At 38.0% G+C, this 13262-nt stretch overlaps 1 protein-coding gene across 6 annotated transcripts in view; it reads right to left on the reverse strand.

Moving 5' to 3' along the window:
- The window catches only part of PTPRZ1 (protein tyrosine phosphatase receptor type Z1), a 138315-nt gene that overhangs the window by 47188 nt on the left and 77865 nt on the right, over positions 1-13262 (reverse strand). For all 6 annotated transcript variants that reach the window (XM_038184355.2, XM_038184362.2, XM_038184344.2 and 3 more), the window contains exons 4-9: positions 9458-9609; positions 8041-8136; positions 7719-7785; positions 4754-4911; positions 4125-4275; positions 376-560 (exon numbers count right to left, since the gene is read on the reverse strand). In XM_038184355.2, coding sequence (XP_038040283.1) covers positions 376-560; positions 4125-4275; positions 4754-4911; positions 7719-7785; positions 8041-8136; positions 9458-9609 — 809 coding nt within the window. The remainder of the gene's footprint in view (positions 1-375; positions 561-4124; positions 4276-4753; positions 4912-7718; positions 7786-8040; positions 8137-9457; positions 9610-13262) is intronic.

The following is a 13262-nucleotide window of genomic DNA, read 5'->3' on the forward strand; positions in this document are numbered from 1 at the left end:
TCATTCTTTTCAGATCACTAAGCAATGAAGTACAGATCACTATTAATTGACTGTCTAAGGAGCTCTAGGTTTTATGGCTAAGAAGCTCTGAGTTTGACACAGTCATAACATTTTGGTGATACTACAGGTAAATCAGAACATCAATCTGCAAACGCTTTCTCTGTTTATGGTCTAAAGAATTCTGTTTGTTTGTTTAATCACCTCTGTGGCATCGCAGCCAAAGAATGAAGTACAGCTTCTCTAAGATGTAGCCAAAGATATATATGTATATATTTTTTACTGAATCAGTTCCCAGCTACCATTTAATCTTTTAAGATAATTAACAAGAGCTTTGCCATCACCATTTTGTATGAAACTTGAAGAGTTTACAGTTACCAAGTCCTGATACCCATCTGTCAGAAATTCATGCTTAGTCTGGTCTTCTCCATCCAGTTGTTGATAAAAGACAGCAAATTTCTCAATCATGGTATCATACACAACCCGAGGTCTTTCCCACGTAACCAGAAGACTAGTATAATTCTTTGGATCAGACTGGACATTTTCAGGTTCTGAGCTGCAAACTGAAAGAAAGAAAAGAAGGAGTGTGTTATTAAACAGTAAAAACTACTCTAATCAAATCTTGATGTACCTCCTGTCAAAATTAGTGCAAGTCTTTAAAGTGCCTCATTTTTTGCTTTCTACTAAAATAGGTGAGGTGTCATGCACTATTAAAAGAAACAGAGTTGGAAAACTAGTTTTTCAAAAGCTTGCTAATTTGAGGACTGAGACCTCTTTTCCCCCACTTTTTAATACTCTATTTTGAGAAAGATTTGTATCCAGTTCCTATTAGCATTAGAAGAGCTCTCCCACCTCTCAAGGGTGTTTTAATCTTTTTATAGAAGAGTCAAAAGGCATATTGGGAGGGAAAAGAACCTATTGGATTAGCTGGATTAATGGTTTCATATTTCATCACTTAAACATCAACTGTAGAAGTGCAGTAAGAGGCACCAACAGGTTGTTTGTTTGTTTTTTGGATGCAACATAACCAAAAGGCCTGAATCTGGTCTATATCCCTTGTCCTTTCACACCATCATCCAATGAGAACATCCTTTGCCTTACTTTAGCTTGAAAACCATGTATAAGTAGCAAAGGATGTTGAAAGAAGTGGGGAGGAGGAGGTATGAGGCAGCTTGGGTTTGGCAAAGTGGGAATGCTCTCCAGACTTTTTCAGCCTGCTCCCATTACTATGTTCTGGGCATTGCTCTGGATATCCCAGCTTGGTGAAGTCCTGGGCCTGTCCCATGAACACCTTCTTGGTGAGCCTGGACCTTACTCTCCAGGCAAAATCTGACTAGGCAGCTACTATTGCACGTCTTCCAGTCTTTCTCTTCTTTTCTCTTCCAATACATTTTTCATCTTATTCAAGTAAGCTGAATCTTCCAATACATTTCTAGATGTATACATGTACTGATTACCAGCTTGCTAGAAATGTACTGAGATTCTGTCATTTGTTATTTAAATCACCCAAATACCTGTGTGTAGATTAAAAATATTATGCAAGGTCAAGATACATTAACCTGTGTGACTAAATTAGCAGAAAATGTAAATTATTTAGCACAAGATCACTGAAGAATGAGTAATAGACTGTGATACATGAAAAATTAAAGCAAAACAGTATACAGCTGCATTGTTCATGGCTGCTTGCTTTTGGGCTGAAACTGTTTGCCTTCCTCGGTCTCGTCATCCCATGTGCTGGTGTCAGACACAGAACTGATGAATGGAAGTGGCTGTAAAAAGTGTTCACTAATTTTTGGCTCCCAACTTGACACCATAGCAAGTAGGTATCTTGGAATGAGAGCCAAGATTGAAACTGCATGTTTTAAGCATTTTGGTTGCTGAGCCTGAATTTGTGCCTCTCCCCTAGCTTTTGGAATTTCTTTTTGACTGTACTGAATTTCCTTTTCTATGTGCTGTAATGTATGTTGAGAAAGAATATTATTCACTCTATTGCTTCTTTTATTACCTCATTTTTATTGCCCTATTTCATCTATTAAACTAGTCAAAATTACTGATCAAAGTACACAAAGTTTACAATTTAATTAAATTTTGTTTATTAAAATTAGAGGATGGATATATTTTTATTAGAAAATTTTAACTTGACTTTTGTATGAGTAATTTTGTAGTAATTCTCTATTTGGAATAAATGAGGAAATATTTTTCAAATCTAAGAATATGTTTAAAAACAACTGTGAGCATCTAGCAAAAAGCAATTAAAAGAAAAACTATAACTAATTAAGAAAGCAAGAGGTGTAGATTTTTTGGAGCTCTCTTAAAGGAAGCAAACACCATGATACTGCATTTTAAAAAGAAGAAAAATTTTTCAACTAACTTTGCAATTCACCACTTGAACACAGGAGGGCACTCAAAACACAATGTTTTGAAAACCAAATTTCTTCCACTTTGTATGCAGGTGGGATGTTCTGAGAACTCTAGTCGGAGTTACTTAATGGAAGATATGCAGCATTTTGTGTGCGTGTGTGTGTGAGCTAACAGTAGAAGCAGTATTAGTCTGTAATTTAGTTTGAATTGTATAGCTTACCGGGCTTTGAAAACACCATGCTCTGTATTGGACATACCATTTTATTCATTATACTGAATTATTTTAATTGAAGTAATGAAATAGCAAATTTAAAAATATAAATAATTTTTCAAGTTGCATACATTTCTTTCCATTACTGAAACTAGTCATGCCAGCTGATTTCCACCAGATGGCATAAGTAAATCATTAGACCAGAAAAGATGATTCCCTTCTCAATTCTGAGCAATAAGGCAGAAAAAAAACAAACTTTTTTTTTTTTTTTTTTTTTTTAAATGACTGAATCAAAATATTCGTGTCTTGGTAAGTGTTTAAATTAACTCTCCAAGCATTTTTTTTTTTTTTTGTAATATAAGTACCAAGTTTCCCCCTGATACAAACTCAAATTACAAACTTTTCTCTGCTATCCTTTTTCCTCCCTTCCTCATTTGTCTATGAGCGAATCTGATTCTGAAATCTTAGACTATTGTAAGATTAATAAGATATTATAAAACTTTTAAAGCTGAAAGTTTGGAGTCTTCAATATTTTGTTTATTTTATTTTGTGTTGTTCTTCCAACTATGTTCTTCGAAGACAGGCTTTTCTCCCTTTTGTTTTCATTCTTTTGATGTTTGTCTTGTTCCTTTCAGCAGTGACCAACAGTATTCCTGGATGACAGTCATCTGCACATTATTTGCACATTATCTGCACACTGATTCCTTCCCATGCTGGTGTCTCTTGCCTTTTTTCAAATGCCTTTTCATCTGTTATCTTGCCTGTGCTGCTCCCTTCCTTTTCTAGACACTCATAGTAACACTTAGGTACTTTGGTCCTAACTACTCCCATTTCCCTCTTGAGAGCCTGGGAAAAGCCAGGAGGTCATGTATCAATTTAATGAAAGACTTCTGCTCTGATATTAAGGTTTTGAAAACCTGAGCAATGAGACTACAAGAAAGAAAGTTTTTGAGTCTCTTCTAGTCTGAAGTCAGAGATATTCAACTAGATTTTTTATTTTTTATTTTTTTCTTTTCAAGTCTCAAAGCAGCCAAATACAATTCATGGATTCATGGGAAGCTGGAGATCTATTCCCCTGCTGGAATTTTAGGTAAAAAAGAGACCAGAATCTGGCTTTTGGGATTCTTTTCATTTATCACTTTCTCAGTAGCCTGCATGAAATGAATTTGGTGACTTCAATCCAACTTCTGTTGAAAAAGCATCCACATTACACAACTAAGAATCAAATGGGTTTGTAAAACAAAATCCTCTTGAAATCCCTGAAAAGGCAGCTTTGTTTAGGTCTGAAATGCGTTAAAAGGGCAGTGCAAGGAAGCTTGAACTGATGTGATCTTCACTGAATGTTTGGTTGAGACAAGCATTTAATTTTCCACTCCATTTAATCTGACATGTTTTATGATTGGTAGTTTTTTTTTCTCTGAAGTGATACATTTCTGAATAATAATAGTGTACTACTTTCTACACAATTTAAAATGAGTATTTTCATACTCAGTGAATCTTTTACTGAAAATTGTCTTTCAACCTGTGAAGAGAGGAATGACTATTCAGTAAATACCTGCTTCATGAATTTCTTCTTGTCCAGTGTACGAGGAAAACACTTGCCCAAAGAACTTATATTGCTGCTCTCGAAAGTTGTTTTGCAGGTAGTCCATCAGCATAACATAGCCAGACTGCTGCATTGTAAGAACTTCACAGAATACAGCTAACTAGAAGAGGTGACAAAAATAAAGTTATAACAAATTAACCACATTCTTCTAACAGGCAAAAGCCCCGAGAAAAAGGCACCGGGCAAACTCTCCCTGATGAGCTCTCTCAGATGACAATGAAATTTTGCTGGTCTGTACCAGCAGTATGTCTACTCATTTGCTCTACTTGAACTTCTCAATCATTCTGCTTTTGGACATGCTCTGCCTACTAGTTGGCCAGGGGAATACTGAGGGAGCATTTTGTTTTCTCTGGACCAGAAGTAAAAAGAGAGAGAGAGAGAGAGAGAGAAAAGGAAAAGATAACACACTTAAATAATTTTTTAACTTGACTGCTGTATGAAAAAATTAAAATTAGAGAAAAGAAATGCCAGGTTGTTGGGCTGGTAATGAATGACATGAGCTTTTACCACATACATGCCAACTGCTTTTCTCTGTTATCATGTAAAATTTTTTAATTTTAATACATTACGTAAATTACCTGGTTCTCAGAAATACTAATTGTGTCTTTGAACACAATCCATTCAACTGTTTCTGAGCAGGGAGGAGTTGATAGAGACCCATTATAAGTGTAATATTTGTCTGTTGTATTTGGCAAAAGGTTCAGCAAAATAAATGGTTCTAAGGCAGCTTGTTTTCCTGAAAGAAAGAAAAAAAGAAAAAGAAAAGAAAAGAAGCCAAAACATTTTTAAAAGTCAGATAATTAGAATACTGCAGAAGCAATGAACAAATAGAAATCACACTCTTGAAAAGAGTTATCATTATGGAAACAAGCTAATTTTGAGATTATTCAAAATCTGATCTCCAGAGCCTAGCAAACAAACAAATTGCTGGACATTTCCTATTTAGCTTGAATAAATATTGTTGCATAGCAACATTGTTTTATTTGGTGAATGGGTTATTCCAGTAATAAATAAAGTAACTGTTATATTTGTTCATAAAAAATTGTCCATCTAACACTCCTAGTAAATGTCTGAGATTCCAAATTTTTGTCTCACCCATAAATTTCAAAGAGAAAATATGTTAATTTTTTTTATTTGGTCTATCAACTTTGGTCAAGTTGTTGAGTTTCTCAAAGGATCTTAACTTCCACAGAAAATCTTTGCCAGTGGAACTGTTGCTGTGACAGATCTGTGAGTTGTATTGCTTATGTCTGCAGAGGTAGAAATTTGTTGTATTGGGAGAATTTAAAAAGGTGGCAATAAAAGCTTTACATAATGAAGAAAAGGATGCACAGATATCTCGCAGGAGAGTATGACCCTTCTGTTTATTGTTCTGTGAAAATAATATCACCTCTTTCAGGTCACTACTTTATCTGCTACCTTGTCAGCTGGGAGCATGAGTGATGAATTGGTGACAGCTCATCCAGGGAAAGGTAAGTTCATGCTGTTATGACAGTAGGGTCCAGCAACAGAAATTGGCAGAAATGGTACTGCCTTCCTCAAGGCAGAATTTTTCAGTTTGTGACAATTACCAATGATCTGCTTTACTGATCGGTGTATCCAAAACAGTACTTGTTTTTCACACCTTGGAGTACTGTGGATCCTTATATATTTGATTTCAATCTAAAGTAACTGATTTTAAATGTCTTCGTCTTTGATAAACATGAATATTTAATGAATATTCAGATTGTGCATAATCTTGTAGTTTTACAGATATACTACTTCTAGAGCCTGGGTGGATTTCTGACCTGTCCTTGTCTTCATAATTCCTTACAAATTTAGTAAGAACAGTAAGTTATATCAACAGTTTATTACAAATCATTGATACTTTTTATTTTGTACAGGGACACAGAGTTAAGGTTTAAAAGGTTGCTCTTCCCCTTTCTCTAATCCATATATAATGAAAGGGAAACATTTAGCACTGCCAAGCAAAGCACATCCTTCTATTCCTCTTGTTAACATGTTAGCTACCTTCAGACAGTGGCTATCATTGTTATCTGATAAATGTTTAGTTGATGCATTGTTCCTTCAGTAAAAATGAATGGCTAGTCCATGTTAGATAAAGGCTTGGGGACATGAAACTTCTCATTTATAGTAAGAATCCTGCTATAGATTTTTCAACTTTGGATTTTAAAGTGCCAAAGTGATTGAGAATCTCGATTTTAAAATCAAACACCCACAAAGGATTATAAGAAACAGAGAGTGTGTCCAGAAGGAATAGGAGTCCTCTGTACAACCTGAGAGCTCAGCAGCTAGGATCCAAATGCATACAATACAGATGTGACTGACAAGGACAGTTCATATATATTGCAGACAAGGACAGACTGTATGCTATTCATTTTTCTTCATGATGAACAACTTGATTTACTTGTGACCTGAATTTTCAGAGCTCATTTGCACTCTATTCAAGAAAACCATATTCTGCTCATTGTTGAAATGCCATGTAGTGCCTGTATCTTGAATCTTGCTGCCGATAATTTACAGCCCCCATCCAAGGCTGTAGGACAGTATCTGCCTTGATGTATTACTCATTCTCCTTTGTGTTTCACAGAAGATGGCACACAAAGATAGTGAATCCTAACAGCTTTCGATGTCCCCCTACTCTGTCTTTGTAATTTACAGGAGTTACTCCCTTTTATATTCATTGAACAGTGTTTGTTTTCTGGAGAAAAACGATCTCAATTTTACTGTCATGCTTTTGAAAGCTTTCAAAATAGTGACATTAAGAGTCTTTAACAACTTCCAACCCTTCAATATTAAAGGTCTTTGCAATGCTCAAGTATCATTACATGTAGGAAAACTGAGGCAATGTTAACTATTTCGTTAGGGTTGTGGCCATCCATGGAGCAAGAAAATAAACCTATTCAGGACAGTAGTCATTTGTGTTTATTCTTCTGTGAAGCCACTAAGTAACCAAATTAGAAACAGAGTACAGATCTCTTCATGCACCACCCTGAAGTCCATGTTCTTTAGTGTAAAACCATAAGAAATTCTAAAACACTGAAGAGCAAACAGCTGGTATAAATAATACTAGTACAAATGTAATATAATCAAATTATTTCAAATTTGCATAGCAGCTACTGAAAAAAAAAGCATTTGACCCCCCTGAGTCTACTGAATACTAATGTTCATACAATATTTGATGTTTGTAAAACACATCTTGGATGGATACAACTGCACTATTTGGCTTCCAACCACATATAATACTCCAGTAATCTATGCCTAAGAAAGTTTGTGGAACAAATCAGACCTTTCTTTTCACCTAGCATTTTAAAAGTTGCAAATTATTTGTGATAATTATATTTATTCATTTACAGTAACTGATGTTCTTACAAATAATGTCTTGTACTAAACTAAATGTATGATTTATGTCATTTCTTTAAAAAAAAATAAATGTGTCTGAGCCCTTGAGAACTGTGTTCCTGAATGACTTTAAAGTTTCATAATTATGCTGAAATGAAACTTAGTCTAACAGTATTCAATAAAATATGGCAGCAGACTTACCAAAACGACTAACACTATCTACTCCATTAATGATTGGAATATAATCCGGATTATCTTCTAGTCCAATCTGTTAAAAAGAAATTGCATTTTTTACAGCACAGACTTCATGAAAAAAAAATGAAGGTTGCAGTTTACCAACAAAATTATACACAACCTAAAGGAGTGCAAACATATTTGCCCATTTGCTTTTTTTGTGAAAATAAATTAGAAAAATATATGTAAATTTTTAACTCAGTGATCACACATTGGAACCCGTTAAATTCAGATTGAACATCTGCTGTTTCAAAGCTTGCTTAATGACACAAAGATGTATTTTGTTTACCTCAAACAGAATTGATAAAGCTCTTAGCTTTCCATTTCCTTTAATTGCCTCTTCGAAATTTGTAAATTGATCTGCATCATAGCAGTAGATTTGCATCTGCAAATAAAATGTATTAAAATATGTTATATACAAAATAAAATTAATTATTTATATGCCTAGTTTGTGAAAAAAAAAAAAACGTTCAAGAGAATTAATTAATAGAATTAATCAGCTGTTACTTATCTAAAAAAGATCTATACCAGAAAACCACTAAGTCTGTAGGAGTAGAGCATATCAAGGAGCATTTTCTCCATGGACAATAGAGTAAGCCTAGATAACTAGCTGATAATGGATATCTAACCTAGAGTACTCAGGTGAGATGAATCTTGAAATCAGTCCTATAACACAAACTAAAAGACAAGGTGTCTCTTCTGCATCTGCCTTGCAGTAAGTGTAGAGAAATGTGGTAAAAAAAAAAATATATCCAGGTATTCTGTGACCACATTTGCTGTCATGGGCATTGGATTTACATCTCTTCCTCCTCTCTTCAGGTGCAGTTGGGAAATCTCTTCCGTTGCCATGTCACTGACAGTCTCCTGCTCATGGTGGCTTTTCTTGTGGTGGTGATGGAGGTGATCCTCTCTTAGATCACTTGGTGGGACAGATGGGGTGCAAATGGGAACTTTTAAATAGCTGTGAGGTAAAGAAAACATTTCCCAAGGAAAGCTCCTGGCTCACAGCTCTTCATGGAAAATAGGACAACCTTGGCTCTACTGCTTTGCTCTGACACAGAAATACAGTGTCTGAAGTGTGTAGCAGCTTGGTTGCCTGCCACAACTGTGCCTTTTTAGCTGGAAAGCAATCATATCACAACAATGAGGGTTGAAAGATGGCCTGCAGAATGTTTTCAGCTAATGCAGAGCTGCTCCTTGCTTCCTCCCCATCCTCACACCACTGCAAGATCTGTCAAAACAGCCCAGGCCACACAGGACCAGCTCTCACGTACTGGCTCCTGGCATACTGCCTCAACTCCCCTTCCAACCTGGCAGGATAGCCACACTTGTCCATGAGACAAGCAGCTCCTGGCTCTCATGGGCTCTCAACAAATCCCCAGCTTTGAAAAATCCATTTCTACCTTAAATAAACCACAACTTGAAGTAAGGTAAGCCAAACCTGTAGGTTTTAAACTTTGTCAGATTAGTAGGAGCAGCTCCCAATATCATCTTAAAGGATGTGTCAAAATGCACCTCTTAGACACCCTCAATGGCTCACAATGCTGTTCTCATCATTTAAATATTACTAAAATATTACTAATTTGGATTGAAGTGATGATTAAATTCACAACTAGACTTTAAACAAGTGATGAACAAAGCTGTTTAGTAAACAATGTTACTTTTTTGCAGAATCAAAAATCCTCAAAATGTATTCTGTACTTTACCTCAAGGGGAAATTTTTGTCCTTCCAAACTATGTTCTGATCCATCCGATGACGCGTTGCATTTTCCCCAGTGAAAAGTGATCTTGCTTGCTTTGAATACAGTGTCTAAGCCACCTCCACTTACATAATGATCATTTGTCAGGTTAATTTCCACTGAACAAAGAGATAGAGGAAAAAAAAAAGCACACACAGAAGTGTCAATATAAAGGCCAGACAAGGCATCTGTGACTCTCATATTTCAGTGTAGGTGCTAAAAGTTAAATATTATATGATTATTTTTCTATATTTCATATGCAGCTTGTCAGGAATTTGGTTATTCAAAGTAAGAAGTGTGTTAATTCATTATTAACTTGGAGAAATATGTTTCATTTCATGCTGTAATTCATAAAACAGTCTATTGAAGTGCAGTTTGTCTGTGTCTGAAAACTTACCACACAATCAGGCTAAGCAGTGCAGAAGCACTGGCTTAGCTACCAGCCTGACCTTCCAAGAAAAGAAGATCCTAAAATATGTAGCTTCCTGAAAGTAGCAATATTTTTAACAAAAAGGAAAAAAATGAAACAACTCATTATGATCATAATTCTAGATACCAATCATAAGGCAACAGATGAAAAAAAGAAAAAAAGGTATAGCCAGTTACCAGGAGGTCTGTCCTGTCTGGGAGACCCCTTACCTGTGGGGCAGCCTTCACCTTGAGGAAGTGATGACAGGTCCTCAGCTGGACAGGGCTGTATACAAACTGCAGATGGGACTAAACATTTGTCTGCTGGAGGGAATTAACAGGATGGAATAGACCAAAGCCACACATTTGGCTTTTCCACCTGCAGAGACTGTGAATTTTTTGACCTCTTGATAAAACAGAACTAATGTCATTGGATTTTATTACATCCCTCTCCTCAAGACCTTGAAGACAATTTTAACTGCAGAGTTTAGCAGTTCTTTTTATAATATCTGAATTGCCGCAGAGGAGGAAGAACTCACATCAACTGAATTGGACTTTAAAAAATCTATTTCACTATCACTATTTATATCAGGTACTAGGGCAAAGGGAAGTAAGTGATTTGCTGAGCAGTACATAGGTATTATATTATGCAGCCAAGAACAGAAATTATAATTCATAAATAAACAGAAACAATAACACCAAAAACATCCAAATAGACCTCCTGAGAGCCAAAAGAGCTGCCCAGACCCTCAGTTGCAGGGATCTCCAGAATCTGGAAGCCCCCTGGGGCCTGAAGACAGACGTGGGTGTTGTGGGCACAAGGGTGCCCAGCTGGATGAACTTTTAGAGCACATTGCTGTGTTGTGAGAGGAGCTCACTGGGCAGTGTAGTATCCAGGAATCTGAGCAAAAGAGTGATGCATGGTATTGTACACTGACATGGTCTGAGCGACAGCCAGACCTCAAGTCCTGGCAAGGTGTAGGTAAGCTGGCTTCCAACCCTGAACTGACAGACCTGACTAACTCACAAGACCAGGAAGACTGACCCTCATCTGTGCTTGGAGTAGGAGGAACAGTCCTCCTCCTTGTCACTGAGGTGCCCCTGTGCAACAGATATCATGCTCTGGGGCTAGAAAAAGGAGAGTGTGTGAACAATGGTCAAGACCCAGGAAAGGACAACTGTACAAAGTTGGACCAACCAACTACCTGTATTAGAATGAGTGCCACCAAAAAGGAGTGAAGGGTGTTAGTAATTGGTGATTCCTTGCTGAGAGTCACTGAAGCACCCATTTGCCATCTGGACAATCTCTCTAGTGAGGTTTGCTGCCTGCCATGGGCCCACATTTACAGTGTCAGAAAAAGGCTAGCAAGACTGGTAATGCCAGAAGACTACCACCCATTTCTCCTCTTTCATGTAGGGTCAAATGAGTCTGCAACAAGGAATGTTAAGAAATGTTCATGTTAAGAAATGTTAGATTTGCCTCAGTGTTAAGAAATGGATAGATTGTGGAGAGCTGCCTCTGAGAAACAGCCATGAGCAGGTTGAGAGCTTGGGGTAAAAATTAAGGACTGAATCAATAAAGAACGCCTTGTCGTCAGTCTACAGGCTGCCTGATCAAAGGGAACCTGTTGATGAGGCCTTCTTGCTTCAGTTGCAAGAAGCTTCTTCCTTGCAGGCTCTCAACCTGATAGGGGATTTCAACCATCTGCATTTCTGCTGGAAACTACACAGCAGGCTGTAAGCAATCCAGAAGACTCCTTGAGTGCACTGAGGATAACTGCCTGGTCCAGGTATTAGACAAACCAACCAGAGGATAATCTTTATTGGACCTGTTGCTCACCAGTGTGGATGAACTCATTAAAGAGGTCAAGACTGGAGACAGTCTGGGCTGCAGTGACCATACCCTGGTCGAGTTTGTAATCTCAAGGAATATGGGTCTGGCAAAGAGCAAAGTCAGAGCCTGGAAGTTTAGCTGTTTAAAGGATTAGTGGATGAGATTCTCCATGAAACTGTCCTTAGGGACAGAGGAACTGATCAGAGCTGGAAACTCATTAAGGACACGGAGAGCAAGAACTCTCCATCCCCATGTCAATCAGGGAAGGCAGGAAATCAGTGTGGCTGAGCAAGGACCTGTGGACTTGTTGGACCTACTGAGTTTTAAGAAGGAAATGTGCAGGTTTTAGAATGTGCAGGAACATGTGGCCTGGGAAGAGTAAAGGGTTGTCATCCAGATCTATAAATTGGAGAGATATGTATTTGAAGCGTGGACTATTTGGTGCATATGAAAATGTCTGGATGGCCATAACCAGACAGTGGTGGTCAATGGCTCTGTGTCCAGGTGGAGGCCAGTGATGAGTGGTGTCCCTCGGGGGTCTATCTTGGGACTGGTGATGTTTAATGTGTTGTTTAATGTCTATCAGTGACATGAACAGTGGGACTGAGTGCACCCTCAGCAAGTTTTCAGATGACATCAAGCTGAGTGGTGCAGTTGGACCAGATGGTCTTGGAGGTCTTTTCCAACCTTAATGATTATATGATTCTATGAGTTGATATAACAGAAGGAAAGGACACCATCCATAGAAACCTAGACAAGCTAAAAAAGTGGGCCCATGGGAACCTAATCAGATTCTAACAAGTCTAAATACAATGTGCTGCACTTGGGTTAGGGCAATCCCAGACACGAGCACAGACTGGGAGAAGAACTCATTGAAAGCAGCCCTGCTGAGAAGGACTTGGGGGTTCTGGTGGACAAAAAGCTCGACATGAACGAGCAGTGTGTGCTTGCAGACCAGAAGGTCAACTGTGTCCTGGGCTGCATCAACAGAGGAGTGGCCAGGAGGTTGAAGGAGGTGAGTGTCCCCCTCTGCTCTGTCCTTGCAAGGCATCCAGGTCTATGCCTCACAGCAGAGGAGGGCCACAAAGATGATCAGAGGGCTGGAGCACCTCTCCTACGAAGAAAGGTTGAGAGAGTTGAGGTTGTTCAGCCTAGAGAAAAGAAGGCTCCAGGGACACGTCATTGGGGCCTTTCAATAGTTAGAGAAGGCTTATAAAAAAGATGGAGACTGACTTTTTACATGGGCAGATAGTGACAGGACAAGGGGTTTAGGTTTTAAACTAAAAGAGGGTAGATTTAGATTAGGTGTTAGGAGAAAATTCTTCACTCAGAGGGTGGTGAGGGACTGGAACAGGTTGCCCAGAGAAGCTGTGGATGCCCCATACCTGGAAGTGTTCAAGAGCAGGTTGGATAAGGCCCTGAGCAAGCAGATCTACTGGGTGGCATGGGGAGGGCAGGGGAGTTGGAAGTAGATGATCTTTAAAGTCCCTTCCAACCTAAGCTTTTCTATGCTTCTATGAACAAAACAAA

This window comes from Anas platyrhynchos, chromosome 1 (genome assembly GCF_047663525.1).
Source record: "Anas platyrhynchos isolate ZD024472 breed Pekin duck chromosome 1, IASCAAS_PekinDuck_T2T, whole genome shotgun sequence".
Lineage (NCBI taxonomy): Eukaryota > Metazoa > Chordata > Aves > Anseriformes > Anatidae > Anas > Anas platyrhynchos.